Source organism: Nipponia nippon, unplaced genomic scaffold (genome assembly GCF_047370975.1).
Source record: "Nipponia nippon isolate SJK-2023a ecotype South Korea unplaced genomic scaffold, ASM4737097v1 scaffold_7, whole genome shotgun sequence".
Classification (NCBI taxonomy): Eukaryota; Metazoa; Chordata; class Aves; order Pelecaniformes; family Threskiornithidae; genus Nipponia; species Nipponia nippon.
The window spans coordinates 52,434,301-52,457,353 of NW_028262391.1; the positions used below are offsets into that span (position 1 = coordinate 52,434,301).

The following is a 23,053-nucleotide window of genomic DNA, read 5'->3' on the forward strand; positions in this document are numbered from 1 at the left end:
GGGGTTCTGCCCCATCTACATTCTTCCATTACAGCTTTATTAGTCCAAGCTGGGACCCATCTGTCATGCTCCAAGCCCTCATACAGGGTTATAAATTACCAGATTTTTATCCACCCGATTACTCTAGTAGGTACTTGTTTAAGTGGTTCAGCGTGTACTTCACTAGTACTTCAAGTATTTCTAAAATGGAGGATTACTACCCAATGATCTCATTTTGTCCATCACGTTAAGAGTCAGTTAAAAAGCAGAGAGCGGCAAATTGCTTCTGAAGATAAAAGAAACAATGCAGCTTGCTCCTGACCTCAGGCTCCCTTTGCTTACAGTCCAAGCTGGCCACCAGCCCCACACTCCAGCTAATTTCCTTCTTTGAAAAACAATCACATTTTGAAGCCCAGTAATGTGCCAACAGTTTCCAGTAAACCCTATAAATATCACATCTCGGCAACCATCCAGAGAGAAGCTGATTGTGGGGATGGGCCTGAGCTTTGCTGATAGAGAACCGGAAGGGAATTTGAAATGACAAGCTCGAGCAAACTAATCTGTTCCTCTCACACCCAGCTAGCTGTATCCTGGCGGGGAGGCTATCACCGGGACCAGCTGTGTGATCTGCCCGGACCACCCTGAAATGCAGACGATGCTTGCAAAGCTCCCAAATTCGCTTGCTCCTCTCCCCAGCGCATCCCACCTTAGCTCGCGCAGCGGGCAGCTGCCTACTCCTGCATTGCCCCAGAGACGCTGCCCAACACGGCGGCGCAGGCAGAAGTTTGGGAGCTGCCAAAGACCATCTCTGACTCACACCCTGATGAGGACCACTCAAGGCAGCAATCGCTTGGCTCCGAGTGTCGCATCCCGGTGGCACAATGGCCTTTCGGTTTGGTGAGATTTTTATCCGGAAGCCTTCTGGTCCCATTTCAAGCCACAGGATTGCCAGCCCGGCAGCATGCTTGAAAAAAAAATCAAACCGGATTTTTAAAAGAGGCAGAGAGGGTTTAAAGCTAACCTGTGCTGACACGCAGAGGACAGCGAACACGGGAGAGCCTGCGCATGGAGAGAAAACGCTGCAGAGACAGACACGCTGAAAGCCAACTGGCCTAAAACCGCAGGCGAGTGCCAGGGATGCACACAGCATGCTGGACATCTCAGCTGGCGACTGGATGGAACGGGGGGGCAGGAAGATTTTCAAGCCTACAGACGCTGGCGATGGAAATGGAGGCGAAACCCAGTTCAGGGAGACACGTGTATTTCAGTGTTTTAGATTTCTAATGCACCTATTGTGCCAGGATTTAAAAGCTCTTCCAAACCCGAGCTAATCACACTTCATTAAGATCCTCGTATGAAGGATTAATATGAATTAATACATATTTTAAGCAATTGTTAGAGTCTAACAGATACTCTAGATATCAAATCAGTTAATGCCTCCTACTGCTGCTCTTGTAACTATCTAATGTGTTTATTTCTGTCACACACGTGTGACATTTAAGATCTTCTTTTGGAAGTGGACCCGTAAGATAAAATGTTGCTGCTGACTAATTAAGCTCCACAGCATCTTTGCAAATATTTAAGTGCTAAAGAGATAGCCCAATTTCATCCATCGAAACGGCTTTTCATACATAGGATTCCAAATTAGCTATAATCTGGACAGACCAGTGGAAAACACAGCTGTAGTCTGGATGAAAGATAAACAATATGTTGTCACGACTGCTGCTTTTTGCTCCAAATATGCCAGTCCCGTTGCAATGAAAAAACCCTTTTTGCTATAATCTTAACTACTGCATTTATCCACGCCATTGTTGCTCATTAGCAACCTAAGACACGTGAATGCCGCAGTATAACACAGTAGGCTCGAGTCATTTAAATCATCTTCTTGCTTTAATTCCCGTGCTCAGGACACTCCTGGCTTTTTTGGCGAGCTCAGCAGTGACAGGACTGGTGTTTTTGAACCAATTTTTGAAAAGTGCAGCTTCTACACTTTTAGATTATTTCAGCATTTAGCATAGGCCAAACGACTTCTCCAAAGCACGACAGGAACGGCTTGGCACGTATAAAAGACTCGCGCTTCTCACATAAGTTCAAAGCTGGCTAAAGCTAAAGAACATGTATAGATTATGCTCCAAGTCATACTGCTAACCTATAAACCTTGTCTCAGTAGGGCTTAGCACGCTCTTAAGCTGGCTAAACCTGTTGACGCTAGCTTAAAACATATCCGATTGCAGCTGCCTTCCTTGTGTTGAAGTCCACAACGGCGATGGACCCCGAGCGCTGTGAGGTGTCATTCCATACTGGGAGATGATCGCAGACCGTCTTCAGATGCCTCACACGAACACATGAATGATCGTCCTCATCCAGATGCGTATCGAGCCGCCGTGCGTAGCAGGGGACCGCAACGCCTGTGGGATGGCACCAGCCCCAGGGCTGGCATTCGGGTGAAACTGGAGTGCCGCAGAGACGGAGCCGTGCTGGGGGGGTTGGTTTTCCCATCTTGGCCCCACGGAGATCCCCATGCCTCTCTCTGATGAGCTCAGGTTTTGCTCAGACAGACCTGTTTAGCTCCACAAAGCGCACCAAGATCCAATATCCATGCAGCCATTGGTGAAGTATTTACTGACTGAATACGGGGGCTTAAAACTGTCTCCAGCCCTACACAAGAAGTGCATTTTGAGCCAAAATCTCCAAGAGAAGAGCGCCTTTAATCTGTATGTAAGATGGGGATAATCACTTCATGGTAATCAGTCTGAGTGGTTAAGGGAGCTGGGAACCTCTCTTTCTCTTAGACGGAGTCCCATCGTTTCCCCGAATGCACGTGCAGGACTGGGCTGCGAGGGCAGGGTTTGCTACAGCCTCCGTTCCAAAACAAAAAATGATATTATCTATACAGGTGTTTGGGCGTTTTTGTCTGCATGAAGATCCAGACCTTGCTGCCTGCGGGGCATGCTGCATTTCGTATTCTAGTTCAACAATCCTGCAGAAGGAGAGCTGGGAATAGCACTAGAAGAATGAGAGGGTGAGCAGGTGGTGTTGTGAGGAGTTTGCTAAAAGAGATCCCCCAGCGTCCATGAAATTATTCCACGCTCAGAAAGAGGGAACGGAGTGGACAGAGTCCAGGGTCATTACACTAATTGACACTTTACCTCCTGGAAGTCTCTGGAGATCCAATCAGGGCTGGATTGCGAGCGCTGGGTCCCAGACACAGGTGTGGCCTGTGCTTCCTTCATTTAGCGTAATTGTGCCTTGGCAATCTGTTCCCATCTCCTCCCTCACCAAACAACTCCAGTGTAACCTGCTCTGCTATTAACCCCACCGTGCCCTACGCTGAAATCCAGGTTTGGAAGACGGAGGGTTTGGCTCGCACGCTGCCTTCGGTGTTAGAGCTCCGGTTTAATCTTGCCGTCGACAGTCTTTTGCCTTCAGGTCTGCTAGCATCCCGAGCTGTGAGGAGCAGGAGGAGAGCGCAATTCTCTACCATGCACCCTCAAATAGATCAGAACCGGAGCAAATTAAAGAGCATTTTTTAAAAACCTAGATTTTGATGTTTTATACCTCGTCCTGATGATTCATATACGGGCACGGCACAGTATGTCTACCCTGGGAGGGACGGGACCATGTTATTATCGAGAGGAATGTAACCAAATAAGCATTATATAGTGCGCTTCATAGAAACCCGACAGCGGGCTCTTAATAGCAGCTTTCAGATTTATAGCGTGTTTTACCAGACGCACATGAAGTTATGGGAAGAGCATACAACTTGGCTAATGTTTTGTATATTTTACTTCCTTCTCCACTGGAATTATTTTAATTAAAAACATTATTTTTAATTGTGAAATACACCCAGACTCAGGTAATTTGATTTTATCTGTTATCGGTGCTGTGAGGCTGCTCAGCACTGTAGTATCCAAGTCTTGATCTTGTCCTATTACTCCGTCTTCCTCAGTTCCTCTCTTCTATTACCAAGCTTATTTGCAATTTAAAGTCTGCACAATACATGAGGCAGACAACAGGTTTGGGGCTCTGCTGCTGAAACATGGCAATTTGCAATTACTGGAAAAGATCCACAGGGCCAAAGGAAAATGAAAAAGGTATCAAACAGAAGAATGCTGAGCTGCTCATCCCCCAGTTCACCTCTCTGGTCCAGCAGCATCTGTGGGGCCCCAGATACAAATACCCCATGCAGGGCACGTGGCCAGGTAGCCACATGAATACTTGGAGTATTGATGATGCCTCTTACCTGTGTGGATTCTCTAACGGTGCCCACAGCTTTCCTTGCAGCAAGATGTGATCCTGCTGATCCTCTACTTGGTCACCCATTTTCATGGAAGTTGTAACTCCCAGGTTTTAAGAATCCTGCTTTTCTGCTGGATTTCATTGCGAGCAACCACAGCGTTCAAATGGCAGAGGTGATAAAGGCAGAGCGACTACATAAAGCCTTAGTCTCTGCGTGAACAGGCAACAGAAGATAACAACTATCCATCTGATCCTCCTGCTAGGTGCTTCAGTGGTATTTCTGAATCATCATTTAAGCAACGCGTCCTTCAGGCTACTCTCCGAGGCTGTAACGCTGCCTGGACCTGCCTCTGAAGACGTCCATTTCAAACTGCATTTTGCATTTTAGAAACCGGTTCGTATGGCTTTTTACTTCAATATTCCTTTTCCTACGACATCACTCTAGTCTAGACAGTTACTCATCAAAATACCTGCAGGCCACGATTAAGCAGAAGTTGATCAGACAGCGTGCCACAACGCAAAGTGCTGATCCCGGAGTGGGCAAAGAGCAGCTATCGATCGAGACGAGTTTGCCTCCGATCTTAGGCTAGTGACTCTCCTCCACAGACGTATTTTTCTTCAGCCCTCTTCCCTCCAGAGCTGGCCGCGTACTGGCTGTCACGCCTGCCTTGCGCACTTCTGACAACGTTTCTGCACCCAGCTCCTGCGTGGTTGACGCTGGATGTTTTTTACCGGCATCACTGAGGCTCTTTATCCACAGTTTCCATAGCTTTAGTGTTCCTCAATGCCACCTCTCCTGTGGCAGCAGCTAATTCACCCCTGCAATGCAGCTAGGGCCATCTCCTTCTTTGTCAAGAAGATGAGGAGCCAGCATCTCCCCCAGGCAGGATTCTGGCTCTGTGTTGCACACATTTTTTACCCCCGTTTTGCACCTTCTCTCTTTTCCCCACGGTGAGGTTTCTGCCCTCATCGGTAAGGTGAGACTGGCAACTTTTCTATCAGATCCTTTCCCCTTTAGCTTCCCTTCAGGAGCTTCTTCCCTTCTTTTCTGGCTCCACAACCAGCGCAATTACCTCTCTGATGACTTCCTGGATTTTCCATCTGCTTGCAATAGGCACTTGTGAGCTCTCCTGTTAATTAATGTGTTCTAAAATCATTATGCTCATCAACCAAGCCTTGTGACTTCCTTTTTTTCCATAACAGTAAAAGCTATTGCCCCAAGTAAAACACAGGTATTTTGACGTTCAAATTTTAGTAAACTCAGTTTTGAACAGAGGCTAATCGCTCCAAGCACAATCGCTACTAACCTGGAGTATCAACAACGCATGAGCACGCTGTACTTACTTGTTATTAAGGCTTTGCACCTCTGGCTCAAACTGCCAGAATTTCAGAGATTTCTGTTATAAATTCTTTTTGCGGCTTTGGCGTCTGACTCAAGACACTCCCTCTACTTCAGTCTGCACTGGGTATTTTGTTAACGGTATTTTAAGCTGTGCCAGCTTTCGCTATATATTATTTCTTGTGTTCTTCCTGACTGGCAATGAAGTATTTTAGTAAAGGCGTGTATAAACAGTAATCTGTGACTTGGGTAATAAAACTGACAACTGGTTGTGAAGATGTTACCAACAGATAATTTTACTGCATTTGTCACGTACGGTTTGAATGGAGAAACAAGTTCCCTCTGTGGTACTTAGCGGACACACAATACCCCAAACGTAACAGAATTTAGTGAAGAAAAAGACCTATCAGATCTTGTAGTTCTGCATTCTGATAAATTTGGTGACAGAGGCACCCCACAGTTCAAGGGTTTTTATACGAAGCAAAACCCCTAGTAATTGCACCTAGGGAGGAAACAAAATACTGCTTAGACTTAAGAGAAATGCTTCTGCTTTGTGTGCTGCCTAACACACAATCTTATTTATATTTTAAAGTTGAGAGCTATAAAAAAGAGCTACCCTCTGTCCCACAGCCTACACAGATCTAATGAATCTCTTGGATGACAAAAGACACAAACGGTTCACTTCTCACTACACAAGGGCCAGATAACAAGGTAACTCTTACTTATACGAGTGCAGTTACATTACCATTTTTGGCAACCAAAAGAAAGATTATTTACCAGTAACCTCACTTCTTTGAAATATATTGCCCATATATACCCTGGTATTGCAGGTGTTCTTATTACGAGCACCTCGCCAGATGCCAATTTTGCCTCGTCGGTGCCTGCAGGCGTGTTCATGCCCTACCTCATCCTGCAGCCCTGTAAATATTGAGCTTCTCCTATGGTGCCAAGCTTCTCGCAACACTGGGACCTGAGAGTCCTGTAGTTCTCAGGAGAGTCCTCCTCTTTCCAGGAGAGAGGGGGATAAGAGCTCCGTACTGAACATATCTGGTCCTAGTGCCGAGTGTGTCAGTCCTGAAGGTCAACTAGAGGACGTGGGTCTTGCTCCATCCAACCCACTGACGTGATGATGTAAAGATGCCATCACCTGGGCAAGCTCCAGCAGCGTGAGAACTCATAACACGCATCTGGCACTGCTATGAATCCCAGCTAACAAAATGCAAAGCCTGTGAGGCACTTGGATTGCCGGCGTGAAGTTCCAGTCCAGACTGGGAACCATGGGTAATTATCTCTCAAGGTGAAGGAGGCAAACACAACCGTGTCTCTTGGCAGACACCGGGGTGCAGGAGGTGGTCCAGCCAAAACCAGAGGGGCAACAGCAGGAAAAAACAGTCACAGCCCTGTTGGGAGGGTCTGTTCCTAGCGTCAGACACGCGGAGGGAGGCAGGCACAGCCTGACACGAAGGGGAACGTAAGCGCAGGGTGCCATATGGCTCAGAACTGCCAGACGTCCCCTCAACATGATGACAGGACCTGCCTGTAATTGCCTGACCAGTTTTTCCATGAAAAGTGCTCCTGCGGGAGATAAGCTTTTGCTGATGTTGTTTCCAGGCAGGCTCCAGGAAATCCAGCGAACTGTGTCAGGAAGAGGAAGGACTTGTCCTGCTTCACCACAAAACCCAGGGAACTGAAAACTTTACGTGCTGCCTCTAGATCTTGAAGGACTTGCATCTTCAGTGATCCCTTCAGCAGCCAGTTCCCCAACGAAGACTGAAAAGGCGAATCCCCCTGTTCTGAGATCAACTGAAATCGTAGCCTTGAAGAAGTCTCTTGGCGTCCTGCAGCACCTTGTGTCACCACCCAAAGACGTCTCCGATGGGGCTGCCCAAACACAAGCACCCTGCAAGTCAAGAGCGTTGCCGCAGTTGACTGAGCTGACTGATTTCTAGGATGCCCTGGCTCTGAGATCTCCTAGGATCCTAGAAGGAGCCCAAATATACGAGCAGTACATCTCTCTGCAGGTGTGTGCGATGCCTGGCCTTCGTGCGCAGCAATGAAACCTCTTACTGGTGGTTTTGCGTGTGACCCTGCTCCAAACTCATGCAAATCAAGAGATACGACCGATAATGAAAATAATTTTAGGGAGAAGAAAAGGCTGCGCTAAAATAAGGAATAAATGAAATAAAAAACGAACAAAAGCAGGCAGAGAGAACAGGGCATCAGTGTGCCATGCTGCTCCTTCACAGCAGCAGAAAAATGAATAAAACCCAGTACAGATTTAACAAAGCGAAGTGGTAAATTACATAAAAGAGGGAAAGGTACCGATAAAACAGGGGTGCAATGCAGATTTTTCAAAATGCTTTGGCAACATAACGAGGCACGAGAAGAGCCAAGCTGGTGAAAGAGCGATATGATACACCCTGTTCCTCCAGGGCGGCAGGAGGACGAGCAGAGGAGCGTGGCCAACGTGGACGGCGAACGCACAGAAACCTCGGGCTGGAGCACAAGCGATACGAGCACACCCAGCATGTACGGACAGACAGATGCACGCGTGGAGGAGAACGCTGGATTCCCTTCGGAGAAACATTAGTGTCGGGACTCCCAACAGGCTGTCTGCCAAGGGGGATAATTAAGCTAACTAAAAATACACAACAGTAACAGCTCCACAAATGAGGATAATTTAATTACCACATTCGATACAGGAGACCCACTTCCCATGAGTTTTCCACTGTGACCAGAGAGGAGACAACAGCAACAGAACGTGCTGCAGAAAGGAAGATTCATGTGCTAAAAAGAGGCTTTCTGTTAGGGTCTGCATATTAAACAACATCACGGCTTTCCATAATCATGTCATCATCTTGCCATAAAATTCAAGCAAAGCAACAGCTTGCGAGTGTCCAAGAATCAATGGAACCGTATGAGAAATGATTGCAAATGTAGCACTGGAATTTATTTCAATGCTCAATCCGTGGTGGTGTTAAGAAACATCTAAATAACAGGGAAGCAGGCATGCTGCAAACACCTCTCGGGGAAGAACTCCTCTCCCTCAAATTCAGAGGAAACACAAACAGTAGGCACTCTACAGGTCACTTAATACTACCCATTTGTTTGATTTTTGGGAAAAGAGGTCATTTCTATCCACTCACCTTCCTAAAAGAAAACAGGGCATAGTCTCATCTGGAATCCCAACCCAGTAGCGTAAATTCACTGAGCCGAATTTAAAATACAAGAGCTGCAGATTTGCTTTATTCATTAGTGCTGAAACGCAATAGAAAGCGAGAGCTAACGTGCTGGGCTTCCGAAGAGCATTACACACTGCGTAATGCACCTCTAGGGTGCTCGTCTGTTAAGTGACAGAGAAGTGAAAATATTTTTCCTCCCCTTCTCTCTCTAGTGAAAACACTTAGTGGACAGCACAGGCTCAGTTCTTTTGAAAGTAATGGAGCGAGTGTATCCACTCAATTATTTAAAACAGTTGAGTAATTGCAGTCCTGTCAGCTCAGAAAACGTCTCTCTGTTAAAGCTGCTGCACAAAACCATTTCTGTGCAGGCGGTCACAGTAGCACTTGTTTTCTCTCTATTTATTTCCACATTCTCCGAGTCGGAGCCACTGGCGAGGGACGAGGCTGCACGCCCCCGTTTGCAGCCAGTTTTGCCGCAGGGCAGAACTCAGTCAGCAGAAGGGAGGAGGGAGGGAGGTGGGGACACCTTGGGAGCTTTTTTGGAGGTGGCAGGTTTATATGTGGGCTGTGCTGGCTGACGACTACGTAAATCCTTACAGAAATCTCTCAGGGCATGGTGTGCGCCGGAGATAAATAGTACAATAGTAGGCTTATAGGAAAATGGATTCAGACAGCTGGGAGAGTCCAAGGAAAGAACAAGATTGGGCAGAAAGTCCTCTTGCTAAAGACCCTTGGAGAAGCTCCTTTAGCAGGGGCTAGGAGATTGGAAGGTTACCACGTTTGCCTTCCACCGATTCCAACGCGCAGAGGAAAACCACCGCAGAGTACGCAAAGATCACGAGAGATTCCTTCCCAGCCCCAAAACGCCCAGAGAATCACAGCTCCAATGCGCACGCTCGCCAGCACCCCTGCTGTATTCCACAACCGCCCGGCACTCAGTCCTGTCCTGTCCAAAATGTGCGTTTTGCCTCCTCCGTCAGGGACTGTAGGACACGGAACAAGAACCACCAGACTGATGAGTCGAGCCACGGACATGTGCACATCCATCTAGCTTGACCATTAGAAAACCAAGGTTTGTTCCTTTCTCTTTACTGCTCTCACCGGTAACGGCTTTCTGGGACAGTTTTCAAGCAGATTGCAAGAAGCAGCTACCAAGGCAAATGAATTCTATGAAGCACGCACCGACAACGCTGAGTTTTCACGTCTTCGTTAACTGGCTCACCTTAACGGGTACTTCTCTCCAGGGTCCCTCCCCAGGTGGAAAAGCAGCGGCAGGGTAGTGTGCTCCTCCTGCGTGTGTGTTGTCACTCCAGAGACGTTCTGCCCAGGACAGAAATCAATGCCCTGCAGGGAACAGGAGAGAGGTCACCAAGGGTGAAGCAGGGGAGGGAGCAAAATTTCAGCTGATGCCACTTTCTTCAGCATCTTGTCCCAGTATACCCACAAAACCCAGAATTATTTTAAACTGAGAGTCCACTTCAGTCTGCAAAATGGATTTTGATCTGATCGGGTAAAATAAGGTGACAATGTTGGCATTGCACTGACATTAAAGCTGGAGCAGGCCTTACATTTTTTCCTTATAAAAAAATAATCTCTATAAAATATTAATTAAAATGAAATGGCAAAACAAAAGACAGAGGTGAAACCATTTAATCATACGAATTCTGCTTGTGGAAGGTATCTTCTCTCTTTGATTTCTAGGGCTTTGAAATACTTAGAGAGGATCGGATCACTTGGCATATCTGATCGAAAAGCAACAGCCCCATGGAAGCATCCGGCCAAACCCAGGGGCATCACCCTGAGAGGCAATGGGCAACTGCTAGCCTCCCTGAAAACTCAGCTTGCCAGCACTCGACACCAGTCCTGAAGGATCTGTTTCACTGAAGAACGAAGCAACTCTGGTTAATTTTAAAGAAATGGGTGCATTTGTTGATGTGATTTACAGTGTCTCACCTGAGGCACTCACATGGGAATGAGAGCGGGGCTGGGAGAACTGTTTTAAGCCTGGAGACATTCAAGTCCAGGGGGTCAGAAGTCGGGATTTCCCCAGCAGCAGCAGTGGGTACGGAGGGCACAAGGAGCGGGACTCTCCCTTTGCTAGCAGCAACGGGTTAAAGTGCTCGCTGGCCACCGAGGGACAGAGCGAGCTGCCTGCTCGCAAGTCCAGAGCGGCGAGCTCGCTGCATCCGCCCTCGCCCGCTTTGCCAGGCTGCGTCTCCCGAAGCCCAGCCGGTTATTAGCCAGGTGTCGAGCCCCCTAATCACCTAGAGCCTGGCCTGCGGTCTCGAGGGCTCACAGAACCCATTTAAGCCCTGGGAATAGCAAAAAATGCAAAGCACTCATTTCGCTGAGCGGCAAATAAAGCAGGGGGCCCCATAGACCAGCAAGGACTAGCACCAAATGGACTTGTTAAAGCTCGGTTTTACAATTCCAGCTAACACGCTGCGCTCCTTACAATATCTCAAAATGCCCCGAGACACGGACAGAGACATGGAGAGAAGGTAAATGGGAGTATTTCAATGGAGGTGGGAAAGCAGCTGTGGCATTGGCTTATAAAACAAACAAACTGAAAAGGCTCTCTACAGATGTTGGTAGGATTTGATTGGCAAACAATTTTCTAAAAATATCCTGTGTTTTTAATGGACAGCTGGTCACTGGAGCAGTTAATATTCTGCTTTTCAATAAAGCAAGAAGTTTAGAAGCCCATGAAATCCCATTTATCTGCACAGAGCTATAGATTCCTGAATCACTGACTGGAAAAATAAGAGAGTTGCTTGATAGGTTGTAGTGGCCTACCAATAATGGACTTTAAATGGATACAGAAATGATTGACCTTTCCACCTCGTGACGCCACAGGCCTCTGAAACACACAGGGAAAAAGAGATTTTATTTTTTTTTTCCCCTCAAAAGGAACAGTTAATGAAAAGGTATCAAAGCCTATATAATATCCACATTATAATTTGGATGCAAATCAAACAAGCGATTTAATTAAGAGCCTGCTAATTGGTACAATGCTCTTTGGCTGCAAATGCTTTAGTTTGAAAGAAGATTTTAGTCTCTTGGGTATTTGTTTATACGTTGCTCAGTTTACATTTTATCTTTTGTTTCTTATAAAATCCTTGTCGCCGAGACTCCAGAACACAGCCCAGGCTACGTCCCAAAGACTCCCAGGAAAGAAAGTGCTGTGACGACTTGCCTGATGCCACTAGCCGAAAGCCACCTGTCTTTCTAATCTAAGCACTCAATGCCCCCTTCAAAAGTAGTCTATTGGGGAAAAAATAAAATAAGCAAAAACAATAAAATCAAGCACGCCGTTTTACGACACTGATAAATAACTCAAAGTATGGCTGAAACCACCCTTTAAATTTCTAGGGCCTTTCAACTTTATCTCCGCAAATAAAATTGACGATTATTATTTTTATGTGCTGTGTGACTGCCAATATTCAACCTACAGAGAGAGCTTAAAATATGTTCTACTCGCTCATCAACAAATGAGCAAAAAATAAGAGATAAAATTATATCCTCGCACCCCTAATCAAGGCATCGTCCAGCTTCGCAGTAAGTAAAACGCTACGGATATGGGTAGAGGAGCCTAGCCTTCTGTCCCTTAACTTATCACCCGCAACTCTATGTAATTTTCTTTTTTTTTGTAAGTCAAAGCGTTTTCAGTTTTCAGGATGGGAAGAGGAAAATCAGCTATACCAGTGAACTGAAAGTCTGGGATCCCCACGTCTGGATTGCTTTTCTTTTCTGGAGCAAACCCAGTATAAATTAAATCTGCCTGAGATTTGAGAAGTGTTTAAAGACAAAACAATCCACACTCTGAAGCGTCTGGAGAATGCCTCAGGTTGCTTGGAGAGCCTGCAAATTCGGTCACGTGCGGTACCGGGAGCTGGGGCGAGGGACACGCCAAAACTCCTCGTGTCCGTCCTTGGTGGGAGGGAAGGAGCTCTGCTACCCCACGCAGGCTGCAGGACAACAGCCCTGGTGAGCAAGGGGACTCTCTTCTAGATGATCATTTTAAATCGTGTCACCGTTTTGGATCATTTCTTGCTCTTCATTAAACAAAACTTTTTTTTTTTTTCCCCCCTTCTAAAAGCCTGAGCTGACAACATGCCCCACGGACCCCAAGAACACCGCAGGCTTTAACAATCAAGGCGAACGTGCCAGGCTCTCAGCTGGAGCAAAAGCCACATCATTGCAGGGCTGCAGAGGAGCTCTCCCCACTTACGCCGAGGAAGGACCAGCTCCAGCTCTCCGGCACTGCCAAGAGAACGGCAACTTCACCCCAAAATAAAGTTCTGTTATGTCGGAGAAGGGCAAAGAGGTAGCTATGCCTGCCCTACCCACCAGGCTAACAAAACCCAAATCAACTACCGCTTCATCTGCTGTTATCCCCCTTAAGCTATTTCTCTGGCAGGCTGTTAATAACGCTATGCAGGGGATCAATAGCCAGTTACAGCACGTGCCCAATATTGTACTCTGCGCGCTACGCAAGGTAATTTGCATGTTTACAGGTAACGCTGACCATCAAAGTGGAAGGGTCGCTCCCTGTGTTTAAGCAAATTTTTGGATCTTTTCTCCTCAATTATAAAAGCACGAAAGTCAAACCAGAGGATCCTATCTAGAGCACGTCTGTGCCTTCTGAGGGAGCCTGTAAAAGAGCATCAGATGGCAACCAGAAATAGCTCAGCTCCTGCACAGGCACAGCGTTTTGCACCGCTGCGCAGACCTGTTTGCTGTAAGAGAAATTCCAGCAATCCTTTTTTTTTTTAAAAAAAAAAACCAAACAAACATTTCCTGCACGTCAGGTAAACCTTGCAGCGAGCGCGTCTTTCTGCCCTTCTCCCCAGCAATCGTGTAACCTGGATTGTTTTTCTGTTCATAAGATCTAGCGGCTATTGGTTGCACAGCTTATGCTTTAATTTCCAGAGCAAATGGACCACAGATGCTATGTCAATATAGACATGAGACAAATACAGCCGGTTGCCAGTTTGGGCTCTCCGCCAAGTGATGGAATCACCACTTGTGTTAACGTAAGCCCTCTGGCAATTCGTCACCCTGGCGCTATCCCAGATCCCTCCGGTTTGACAGGCGGCTGCAGATTTTGATAGCGGCGCAGCAAATCTGGGGTCTGTCTCCTGGTCATGTCTCCTCATTCCGCCACACAAAACCCAGAGCAGCCAAACCGTATGAATATTGGAAGGAGAAAAGAACAGCAGTTAATTAAAGCCAGGAATGTTGTTTCTCGCTGTTTGCCACAGCACGGGTAAGTGGCCGTTCTCACTCTCCTGGCAATTCCCAGCAAAAGCCTCCCAAAGCGGAGCTCTGAACGACGAGACACCTGAAAGCATGACTGCCAAGCTTCAACCCCGTTGAACAAAAATTGCTTCTAATGTGTTAACTGTCTGGAAGAGACCCCAGAAGATGGGCAGATCAGCAAGCCTCCAGCGGCTCCCAAGCAGAAGCGATCAATGGCTAGCTCATATGCTCAGAGGACCACAATCAAATGTCATTATTTGTGAGGTTCTACTTGACTTCACATCCCCCTTGCAGAAAAGGCTTTATCGATCCCTTCACGTTGAGGAGAAGGGCAATCAGACAGACCGCGGCAGGAATAACCCCTTTGGCATTTTACATTAAAACAATAGGGTCTTCTGGCAGGCACCTACCCCAATCATTTAAAGACACAGGAGCTCTCACGAAAAACCACTGGAGACTACTAACAAGATACTAAGCTGACAGCAGAAAGGTTGATGTTATCAGCCGCTCTCCAATGAACCAAAGGGCGTTTTCCACATTTTTTCTTAATTATTTTTTTCCCCTTCTTGCATCACTGCTCCTGGAGGGCACAAGAACTATTCTCTGCTGGATAGTCCCCGTGGCGGGCAGAGAGAAGGAAATTTCCTCTCTCCTGCTAGCTCATCCTCCTGTCTCCTCTATATAGCATTAAATCAGGCATTAGGCATTAAATTCTTTCCTGAAGGACCTGCTGGCTACCCTGATAGATCCATAGAGCATACCCCTTTTTTTCCCCTTTCAGACCTCTCCTTCCAAACAAGGAAGATGAAACGTACCTCTCCCTTCAATCCAGCGGGCAAAATAACTCAACGATGCAGACTCCAAGTATTCATATTTTAGGAATGGGAAGCTGTGCACCCAGCATCATGGCTGTGGGCACCCGTAGCAATAAAACAGAAACGTCGAGTTCGCGGGCATTATTTGTCATGTGCTTTGCAATCCAGTTCAAACGTGGTCCTGAACAAGCATGACTTACAGGCTAAAAGGATGGATGATGAGAGCAACAAGAACAGCATTTTACGGGAGACTTCCAGTAAAAGTCCTGCGTGTCTTATGCCATACCAGGTTTATCCTTAGCTCTTACTCCTGCTCCAACACACAACACACGTGGCTGTTTTTACCACTGCTGATTTTTTGCTACGAGAAGAAAGGTGGTCAATGATGGTGGAAGAGTTTATGCTCCGATATCCGCCAGTCCTGGAGCAACAGGGACTTGTGCAGGGTGAAGATTTCTCTCCCTCTACCAAACTATTTAAAAACCTTTACTGTTTAAAAATAAAACCCATATTTTTCAAGTTTCCCTTCGTCTACCTCTGTCCCATTTATCACCTCTTGAATGCCAGATATGTCAAACTATCTAAACACGAGCCAGCTATACGACAGGAGATGGAAGCCAGGTAAACAGACCCAAATAAGCATCCTATGCGATCTACAGGAAAAATGTCCTACAGAGCACTTAATCCCACTTGCTTTTGTTGAGTGAGCCTTCCTTTTATGCTTCCAAGAGACTAATCATTCCAGAATGCAAGTTACCTAAGTAATCAAGTTAAAAAAGTTAAAAAAGACAGCATCGAGGTATCCTCCAGCACTGAGAAAGACCACAAGAGTTTATGAGAGGAGTCAGACTAGAAAAAAATTGCTCGAGGGTTAAAAAACAAATAAAGAAACAAAAAAAAAAAAAGGAAGAACAGAACAGCACACTTCATCTTTGTGAAAGATGGCAAATTTTAATGCCAGGCCATAAGGCAGAGGGTGCAGACCAGTAAGGGCACGTTAATATCACGGCAGTCTAAGACGACTGTAAACCTGTGTACTGCTTGCATGGGATCTTTCCAGTGTAAATATTCCAAGTGCCATATGGAGAGAAGCATTCATATCCCTGTTATGCTTTCCTAGGCTTTGCTTTCTGTAAGCTGCTTCTCTCTGGTACATTTTTATTTGTATATACATACTTTATTACTAACTTATACCACATTCAAACACATAGCTTTCCAGGTTAGAGGCCAAAATTGCACACATTCTTTCTAGATAATCCGGAAAGACATGGTAGTCCTAAACAGGCCCAGGACACGCACCGATTTCATATTTTCCAATATCAACAGGAAAATGTGGTTCTGGCTGCTTTAATGGTATAATCTCATCTAAAAGTCAAACAAAAATGCACAAAGTGTGGATTAAAACCAGCGCAAGTTTTCTGTATCAATGATTTCCCACACTGTCAATTAACAAGGGAATTGTGAAAGCGAAAGGAGGTTTGGCTAAAACGTGCCATGTATCTGTCAAAATAATGAGATACTCAACTACCCATAAAACAAACCTCTTAAAAATTTGCAGACAGCTGTTTTGACACACCTGGCCAACTTCAGAGCTCTTTCAAACGGATGACGTGCCAACCAGATACATTTGTTTATTCCAGGTCTGAGTTTGGACCTTCAGACATAGAGAGTTTCATATTTGAAAGTTCAATAAACCATCACATTGGATTCACAATAAGGTAAGGACCCATGCTGAAGATCATACAATTAACAAGGCCTCATTAGCCGAAGTTCTACTGGGATGGCAAATCAAACTTACCGAACAGCAAACCTGCCAGCAGTTAGAATTCCTAATGCCACACACGTGCATGTATTTAAATACATTTTTCAAATGAAATTAGCAAACAAATTGGCCTTTTTGATTCTGGCAGCATAATTGTAGTCCGATACCAATACAGCTGAGAACACCAGCCACTGAAAAGAGGCAACCGTATTGTAAGGTGAGATTACAAAACTCCTAAAGCAGGACTCCGAACTGTGGAACGCTTCAGCATTCTGATTTATTTCTATTTTTAAACTTGCAAGGCTTGTAATTAATGGCTCGAGGACATGAGGAGAATCGGGACAAATTTCAGCCTCAGCTTCCTCTGCATGTTGTTAATGGCTAGGCTGTCCACTAATGTGCTCCAATTTTACCCACATCAACCACATGTGATAGAAGCTGCAGGAAAGCAAGTGAATTTTTAATCATCTCTCTGATGTACAGTATAATTGCTGACTTTTATCAGACAGTAGTTAAACAAAGGCTTAGAAAGAAATAAATATTCCTTAATTGCACAACTGCCATCGCTCACAGTAGGAGAGCCTTTGAAATGAGTAACTGGTCCCCATTATCACGGCTACACGCGTACTCAGACACGTACAAATAAGTTTAGATCAACGTAGATGTTTGTTTATTTCCCAGCTAGGTACCTAAGTGTGTGTATGCGCTTATATTACAACGGAGAGCGATTATTCGTGTGTGACGTTACCTTCCACGCACATGGGAAAAGCATGCCTCAGCCCATTCGCGTACCCGCACACACGTACGTACATGCTTCCAGTGTCTCTCACCCAGGGAAAATGTGATATATGGCTTTTACTCACATATTAACCTAAACAAATACATTAACTCATTTTAGCTGCGTAGAATTAGCATTGAGACAGAGCGTGCGACGCATTTCTGGAGCCAACTTTCCTTTCCTCCTTACTCCGCGTAAACCAGAAACTTTGACTCCCGGAGCATTACAGTCTTAAAAAGACAAACGCACATATTTACAGCCCTGAACGTAAATGACTCCCTTGGAGCTGACGTTTCCTTCTACCCCCAGGACATCCCAATGAAAGAAACCCTGCACTTTTATATCCACAAATGTCATCAGCACTTACTTCTGCACCTGTGATGCCTTGAGGACCCACCATAAGTTTAAGAAAGAAAAAAAAGACATAAAAAAATAAATCATACAAACAATCCCTCCCCAATACCAGCCTGCTGTCAAAATTGCTGAGAGCTGTGCCATAATGCATTTAGTTCATGTCTAAAGGTATAATCAGCAAGGCACATGTGCGAACCTGCCATTCACGAAATGCCCCAGAGTTTAGTACCCAAGTCTGAGGCAGGAACGATACAAAAGAAGAAAAATAATAGTGCTTAACATCCAATTGTGAGAAGATCAGCCAGGAAATTACAAAAGCTGTGCCTATTTGGCAAATAAAATGTAAAACATCTTACAGTGTGATACGGGCTTGCAGAAGTGCTGATAATAGATTAAACACATGTACTCTACTGTTTTCGACAACTGCTGTTCTTTCCACTGCGTGGTTCCTAGGGTTTTCCTTTTCCCTTTCAAGAAAAAACAAGACAAAACAAACCTATCCCTATTCCATTTAAATAGTTCAGGGCACCAGGTCTTTTGTACTAGAACTTGTGAGATACATGATCAATTCGGCATCGGACTCCAGGCTTTGTAAGGGTCCACACGAAAGCTCAGAATTCAGCAGGGAAAGAAGCTTAATATTAAGAAGCATTAAGTGCTGATTAAAGGGAGCACTTCTCAGAACAGCTCAGACCTTTCTCCTTTTCCTCTGCTTGTCTCCGACTTCAGTAGAGGGGTGCTATGACACCAGTCCCCTTAGATTTTGCAGCAGATCTGGTAGCTCTTAAGAGGCTGCGAATAAAAGGCCGGCTTGCAAATGCCCAGTGACATTCCCCAATTTAAAACTCTGCTTTAAAGGATTATTTTTCCCCAGGAGAATGAATGAGACCAGGGTGCAGGTCGGTGTCCTGTTACCTTGCTGTACTCCTCCCAGGAGTTGCTCCAGGTCCAGTAGTGAGCCTTGTAAAGCCCGACTCTCGCTGCCATCATCTCGTTGCCACGATAATAGAATATGGGCCTGAGAAGGAGAGCAAAGCTGCATGAGAAACGCCAACGCGACGGGCCCGGGCAGCCACCGTCGCAGCAGCCTCAGCCTCGCTGATAAGGGAAACAAACACTTTAATGGCATCTGACTTCCGATTCGGCTATCAGGCAGAAACAGGCTGCCTCCTAATAGTCTCCACTGCAAGGTTTTCAATTAACATTTTTTAAAGTGTTCATCAAGTTGAGAGCTCACAGGGCGCAAGAATGAAACATTATACAGCTTGGCTGCCAGTGATTGTTAATCCTTGAACTATCAGACCCTGTTATTTCCTATCGAGCGTGCCGATTTAAACACCAAATGTCTCAGAAGTGGCGTGTGTGTGTGCGTGTGGGCGAGAGAGAAACAGGGATTCACAGGATAGGGGACGCTCAGCCTCCTCTTTACGGCAGCACCAAGCTATGTGCCGTTAGCGTCGCACGGACAGGGTGGCCGGGGAGGACACCAGATGCTGGCCTGTTCTGGATGACATCTCCGAAAAACTCCATATGGAAAAACCTGGCAGCCAGACATGCTTTATTTTTAACTCCTGTCCCTTTTCTTTCCCAAAATCTCCCTTTGCATCATCCAAACATACCACTGAAAACTGCAGTTTTTTCTTGGAGCTTTTCCTAATTAAAAATACATTTGAGAAATGCACCTCACACGGAGCATTTGGTCCGCACCCGTGAACACACACTCCCTTTCCCTGGGCATCCCAGCAATGTTCCTGTCGGTTTCCCCAATAACACGCTCTTGTTTTTTGGGGGAATGGTAGATAATTTTACTGAAATGGACTATCTGCAGGAGAAAGGGTCGATTTGTTGGTGCAGCTCATCACACAAGGACATCAGACTTAGTCAGCTCTTCCTCCAGTTGTTTCAGGCTGCTGACAGGACGAGACCGTGAAGCTGTTTATCGCTCTCGGTAGGGTACGTACATTTTTGTCTTTCATTCAGAGATGCCACTCAGCAAAAACCACTCACTCCGGTGATGCCACCTTGAAAAAACAGTCCCTAAATGCATAGTAAGATTAAAATATCCATGTCTGAATGACAGCATTGGCCTTAGACCTCTTCTATTTTAAAATTGTGGCCTCTGCTGCGGGTTCCTAGCACAATGAGCCTTTCTGCTTTGTCACCAGGGACGGCGGTGAACAAAGGGGGGAGGCTGCTGCCAGCAGAGCCCGCTCCTGCACCCTTAACGCACCTGAAACGCCCGTGAAATAACGGCGGCTTGAGAGATCTGCCAAAGCGCAGAACCCGATCTAAACCGGGCCCATTAACAAAAGCCCAAACAAACATGCCACGAAGTACGCCAGTCTCCCTTTTCCTTGCCATAAACACTCACTATTTGACAGGCTATTATGTGCCCCTTTGACTGAAGGTGTGGGGGTTAGGTTTCTGCTTTTTTTAAAAAAAAAATATTTTCCATCTTTGAAAGAGGATTACAGCTTGTATTCAACATTCTGCTTTTTTCCCCATTCACTTTTTCCTTTTTAAGCTGAAAAGAACACAACAACTGCATCTCCTGGAAAGTTTTTGGGGGCTGTGGAAACTGGGACCTGCTCAGGTCTGGGGGGAAAAAAGCCACGATGCACCTTGAGTGACTGCTATTGTACCACAAACAGCACCAGTTCCATGGGGTTGGTGGCTGCAATGAAATTCTCTTTTAGAACAACAAAGAAGCTTTACAAAGATGGGATGGGCTGTGTTTGAGGAATACACAACGCCTCACGTCAGCCACTGGCCGAGCTCTCGGGTAATACTGTACACGTGCTTCTTGCATTAATGGGCACAAAACCAGTTTTACGGTACAAAGCCTTATGTCCAACACAGAAAAGAAGTCAAATATGTTTTCCATGCATCTGTTTCCTTGCTGTCTCACAGAGAAAGAATATGTTTGTATTCACATTTCTCGGGCTGCCAAATTCCTCATCAAAATCACAACTACAAGACCTCTCTTGACCTCCGATCCTTCCAACGAGAGAGCCAAGGATATTTGCTGTCAGAGCTCAGTGCCTGTACCCAGCAGCTGAGAGCACTCCTCCATGCCCATAAAGATCCCAGGTCTTTAACCCAAATCTATTCTTGCAAAAGCATCCACAGAAACAGGACCTTGGGAGGCGGTGGGCTTCCAGTTCGTCCGCAGCAGCCCTGCCTTTACCTCCAACCTCTCGCAAGCTGGGGCTATAAAGACCCAGCGTACTCTTGGATGTTTTTCCAGTAATAAATAATGTATTCTCCCCTACCCAGGCTACAGTTCTCAGGCTTTTATCTCCCCTGTTGCCATATGTTGTTCCAGGGATCCCTGCTAACCCTCTGACATTTTCATCTGTCCCCAGACTCCACTGTATGGCAACATGCCACATGTCAGGAAATCCCACCTCCGCTTGCGCCACCAGAGAATTAGCAATAGGGAAAAGCTCTGGTGCTGCCCCACCTCACTGAGCGGGAGCAAAGATCTATCAATTCAGTTTATAAAATATTTCTGTAAACTTGATTTAAAAAATAAACCAAAAGTTGGCATCGCTTCAGTTTGGAGGCAAGGGTCGGAGCTCTGGGCTCATAACTAACCTGTCAATTAGCTTCCCCTGCAAGATGGCAGGTAAAAGGTCGATGCCGTCAATCTGTCTGTCACTGGGAGGCTGCAGTCCCGCCAGGGAGAGGCTGGTGGTGAAGAGATCCATCACGTTGCCCAGCTGATGACTGACCTGAAAAATCAACAGAAACGCATTTGCAAAGACCTTCAGTAAAAGCCAAAACGGAACGGGCTGGTTTCCACCAAAGCAGAAGTATCGTTTCCTTAACCTCCTTGTCCGCTAAGCATCTTTTGAGAATATCGCCCTGTACGGTGCTGCAGTCACCAGAAAACCTCCTATTAAAATAATAAAGGAGATGATCCATAATTCTCCACTTCCAGGGAGCATTTGCATTTTGGTTCATTTTTTCATTTTCCTCTCCTCCTTCTCACTTCTCTCTATGCATCTACTTCACAGGAGCACGTTTTCGCAGAGTTCAACTTAATTTAGCGAATTCCGAGTCGTTTGTGGATTGAAAAATCAGCACTTAAACCAAGGAAAAAAAAAGTTCTTGATTTGTTCTGTCTCCAGGTCGTCTCCGGAGCCCAGAATACCCTGAGAGAGTTCCCAGAAAGCACAGGGATAGATGGATAATAACAAAAAGAACCCGATGACTTCATCTGCAAACCATTTCCAACAATTCAAGAACTGTAAAGTTGTGGTATTTTTAGTATATATTTTAATAAGGGAGAAAAACATCTGGGTTTGGCTCCAATGGAGATGTGCAAGCTTTATTTCCCCCCCCCCCTTGGTTTTTTTTTTTCCTTCCTTAATTGGAAGCCATACTTATCTCTCTGGTCTTAATTATTTAGATTTTAAAAATCTAAAAAGTCTGTTCTGACTGATTCTTTCTGAATCTTTGCTCCCATCCTCCTTGTGGTATGCTACAGTTATCTGCCGGAGGATGTTTAATTAGCCAGCGACACACTAAATTGAAGCAGCTACGTTCAAATCAAGAGCAAGACTCTCTCGCACCAGGATGCACCCGCACAAGATGCGACATGAAAAGAGCCTTTTCAGCCGTACCGCTTGTTCGGAGACAAGAAGCCATCTGATACAAGCCCACATCTGTAAGCACAGAAGCACTTTCTGACCAAAATCCAAGTCCTAGCAGCAGCCTTGCAAACGGCAGTGTGAACATTACGATGCTGGGACTATCAAAGACTTTTTATCTCTGAATCCTCTCTCTACACACAAACAGACCCCCAGCCCGTAAGCTGACACTAATTACTTAAATACAACAACAAATGATAACATGATAAATGAATTTTTGCGAGATGCTGGCTCTAGAAAAAAAAAACCTGAAGGGAAAATGCTATTTTTGCTGGGACACTAAGCCTTTTATTAAGAGACTGGGCTGAAAAAGGTGAACAGTTAAAGGAAGAATTAACAAGTTTAAAAAACCAGAAACTGGAGAAAGCAACATGCAGGGGACTGATTACAAGTTTAACATTACAATATCACATTACTTGATTACAGTCATTTCAAATTTTAATGGCTTTCATTCATCAAAAGGTGCTGGCAGGAACACGTAATATTAAAGCTGTGTGCAAGAACACTTCCACAACTCTTAAGAAGAAATCGAAGTGCAAAGCTCTAAGCACAAGAGGAGGCCTGACGATGGAAACCCTTGCCCAGGAAAACAGTTGGACCAGTTGACCAAGATCAACAGATCTTGCAGAAGGTCTTGGGCATTTGAGGTTAAGCCTTATTCATGGATTCGGCTGCAGCAGGCAGCCTG

The 23,053-nt window shown here is 45.7% G+C and overlaps 1 protein-coding gene across 28 annotated transcripts in view; it reads right to left on the reverse strand.

Annotated features, from left to right (window-relative positions):
* The window catches only part of GALNS (galactosamine (N-acetyl)-6-sulfatase), a 49,843-nt gene that overhangs the window by 8,462 nt on the left and 18,328 nt on the right, over nucleotides 1–23,053 (reverse strand). For 21 of the 28 annotated variants that reach the window (XR_015700371.1, XR_015700370.1, XR_015700367.1 and 18 more), the window contains exons 10-12: nucleotides 21,308–21,444; nucleotides 18,626–18,728; nucleotides 9,962–10,083 (exon numbers count right to left, since the gene is read on the reverse strand). Coding sequence is in view for 2 of the 28 variants with exons in the window: in XM_009477408.2 (XP_009475683.2) it covers nucleotides 9,962–10,083; nucleotides 18,626–18,728; nucleotides 21,308–21,444 (362 nt within the window). In the remaining 26 variants the exon portion in view is untranslated. The other 7 variants (XR_015700375.1, XR_015700376.1, XR_015700377.1 and 4 more) reach the window with 5 other exon arrangements.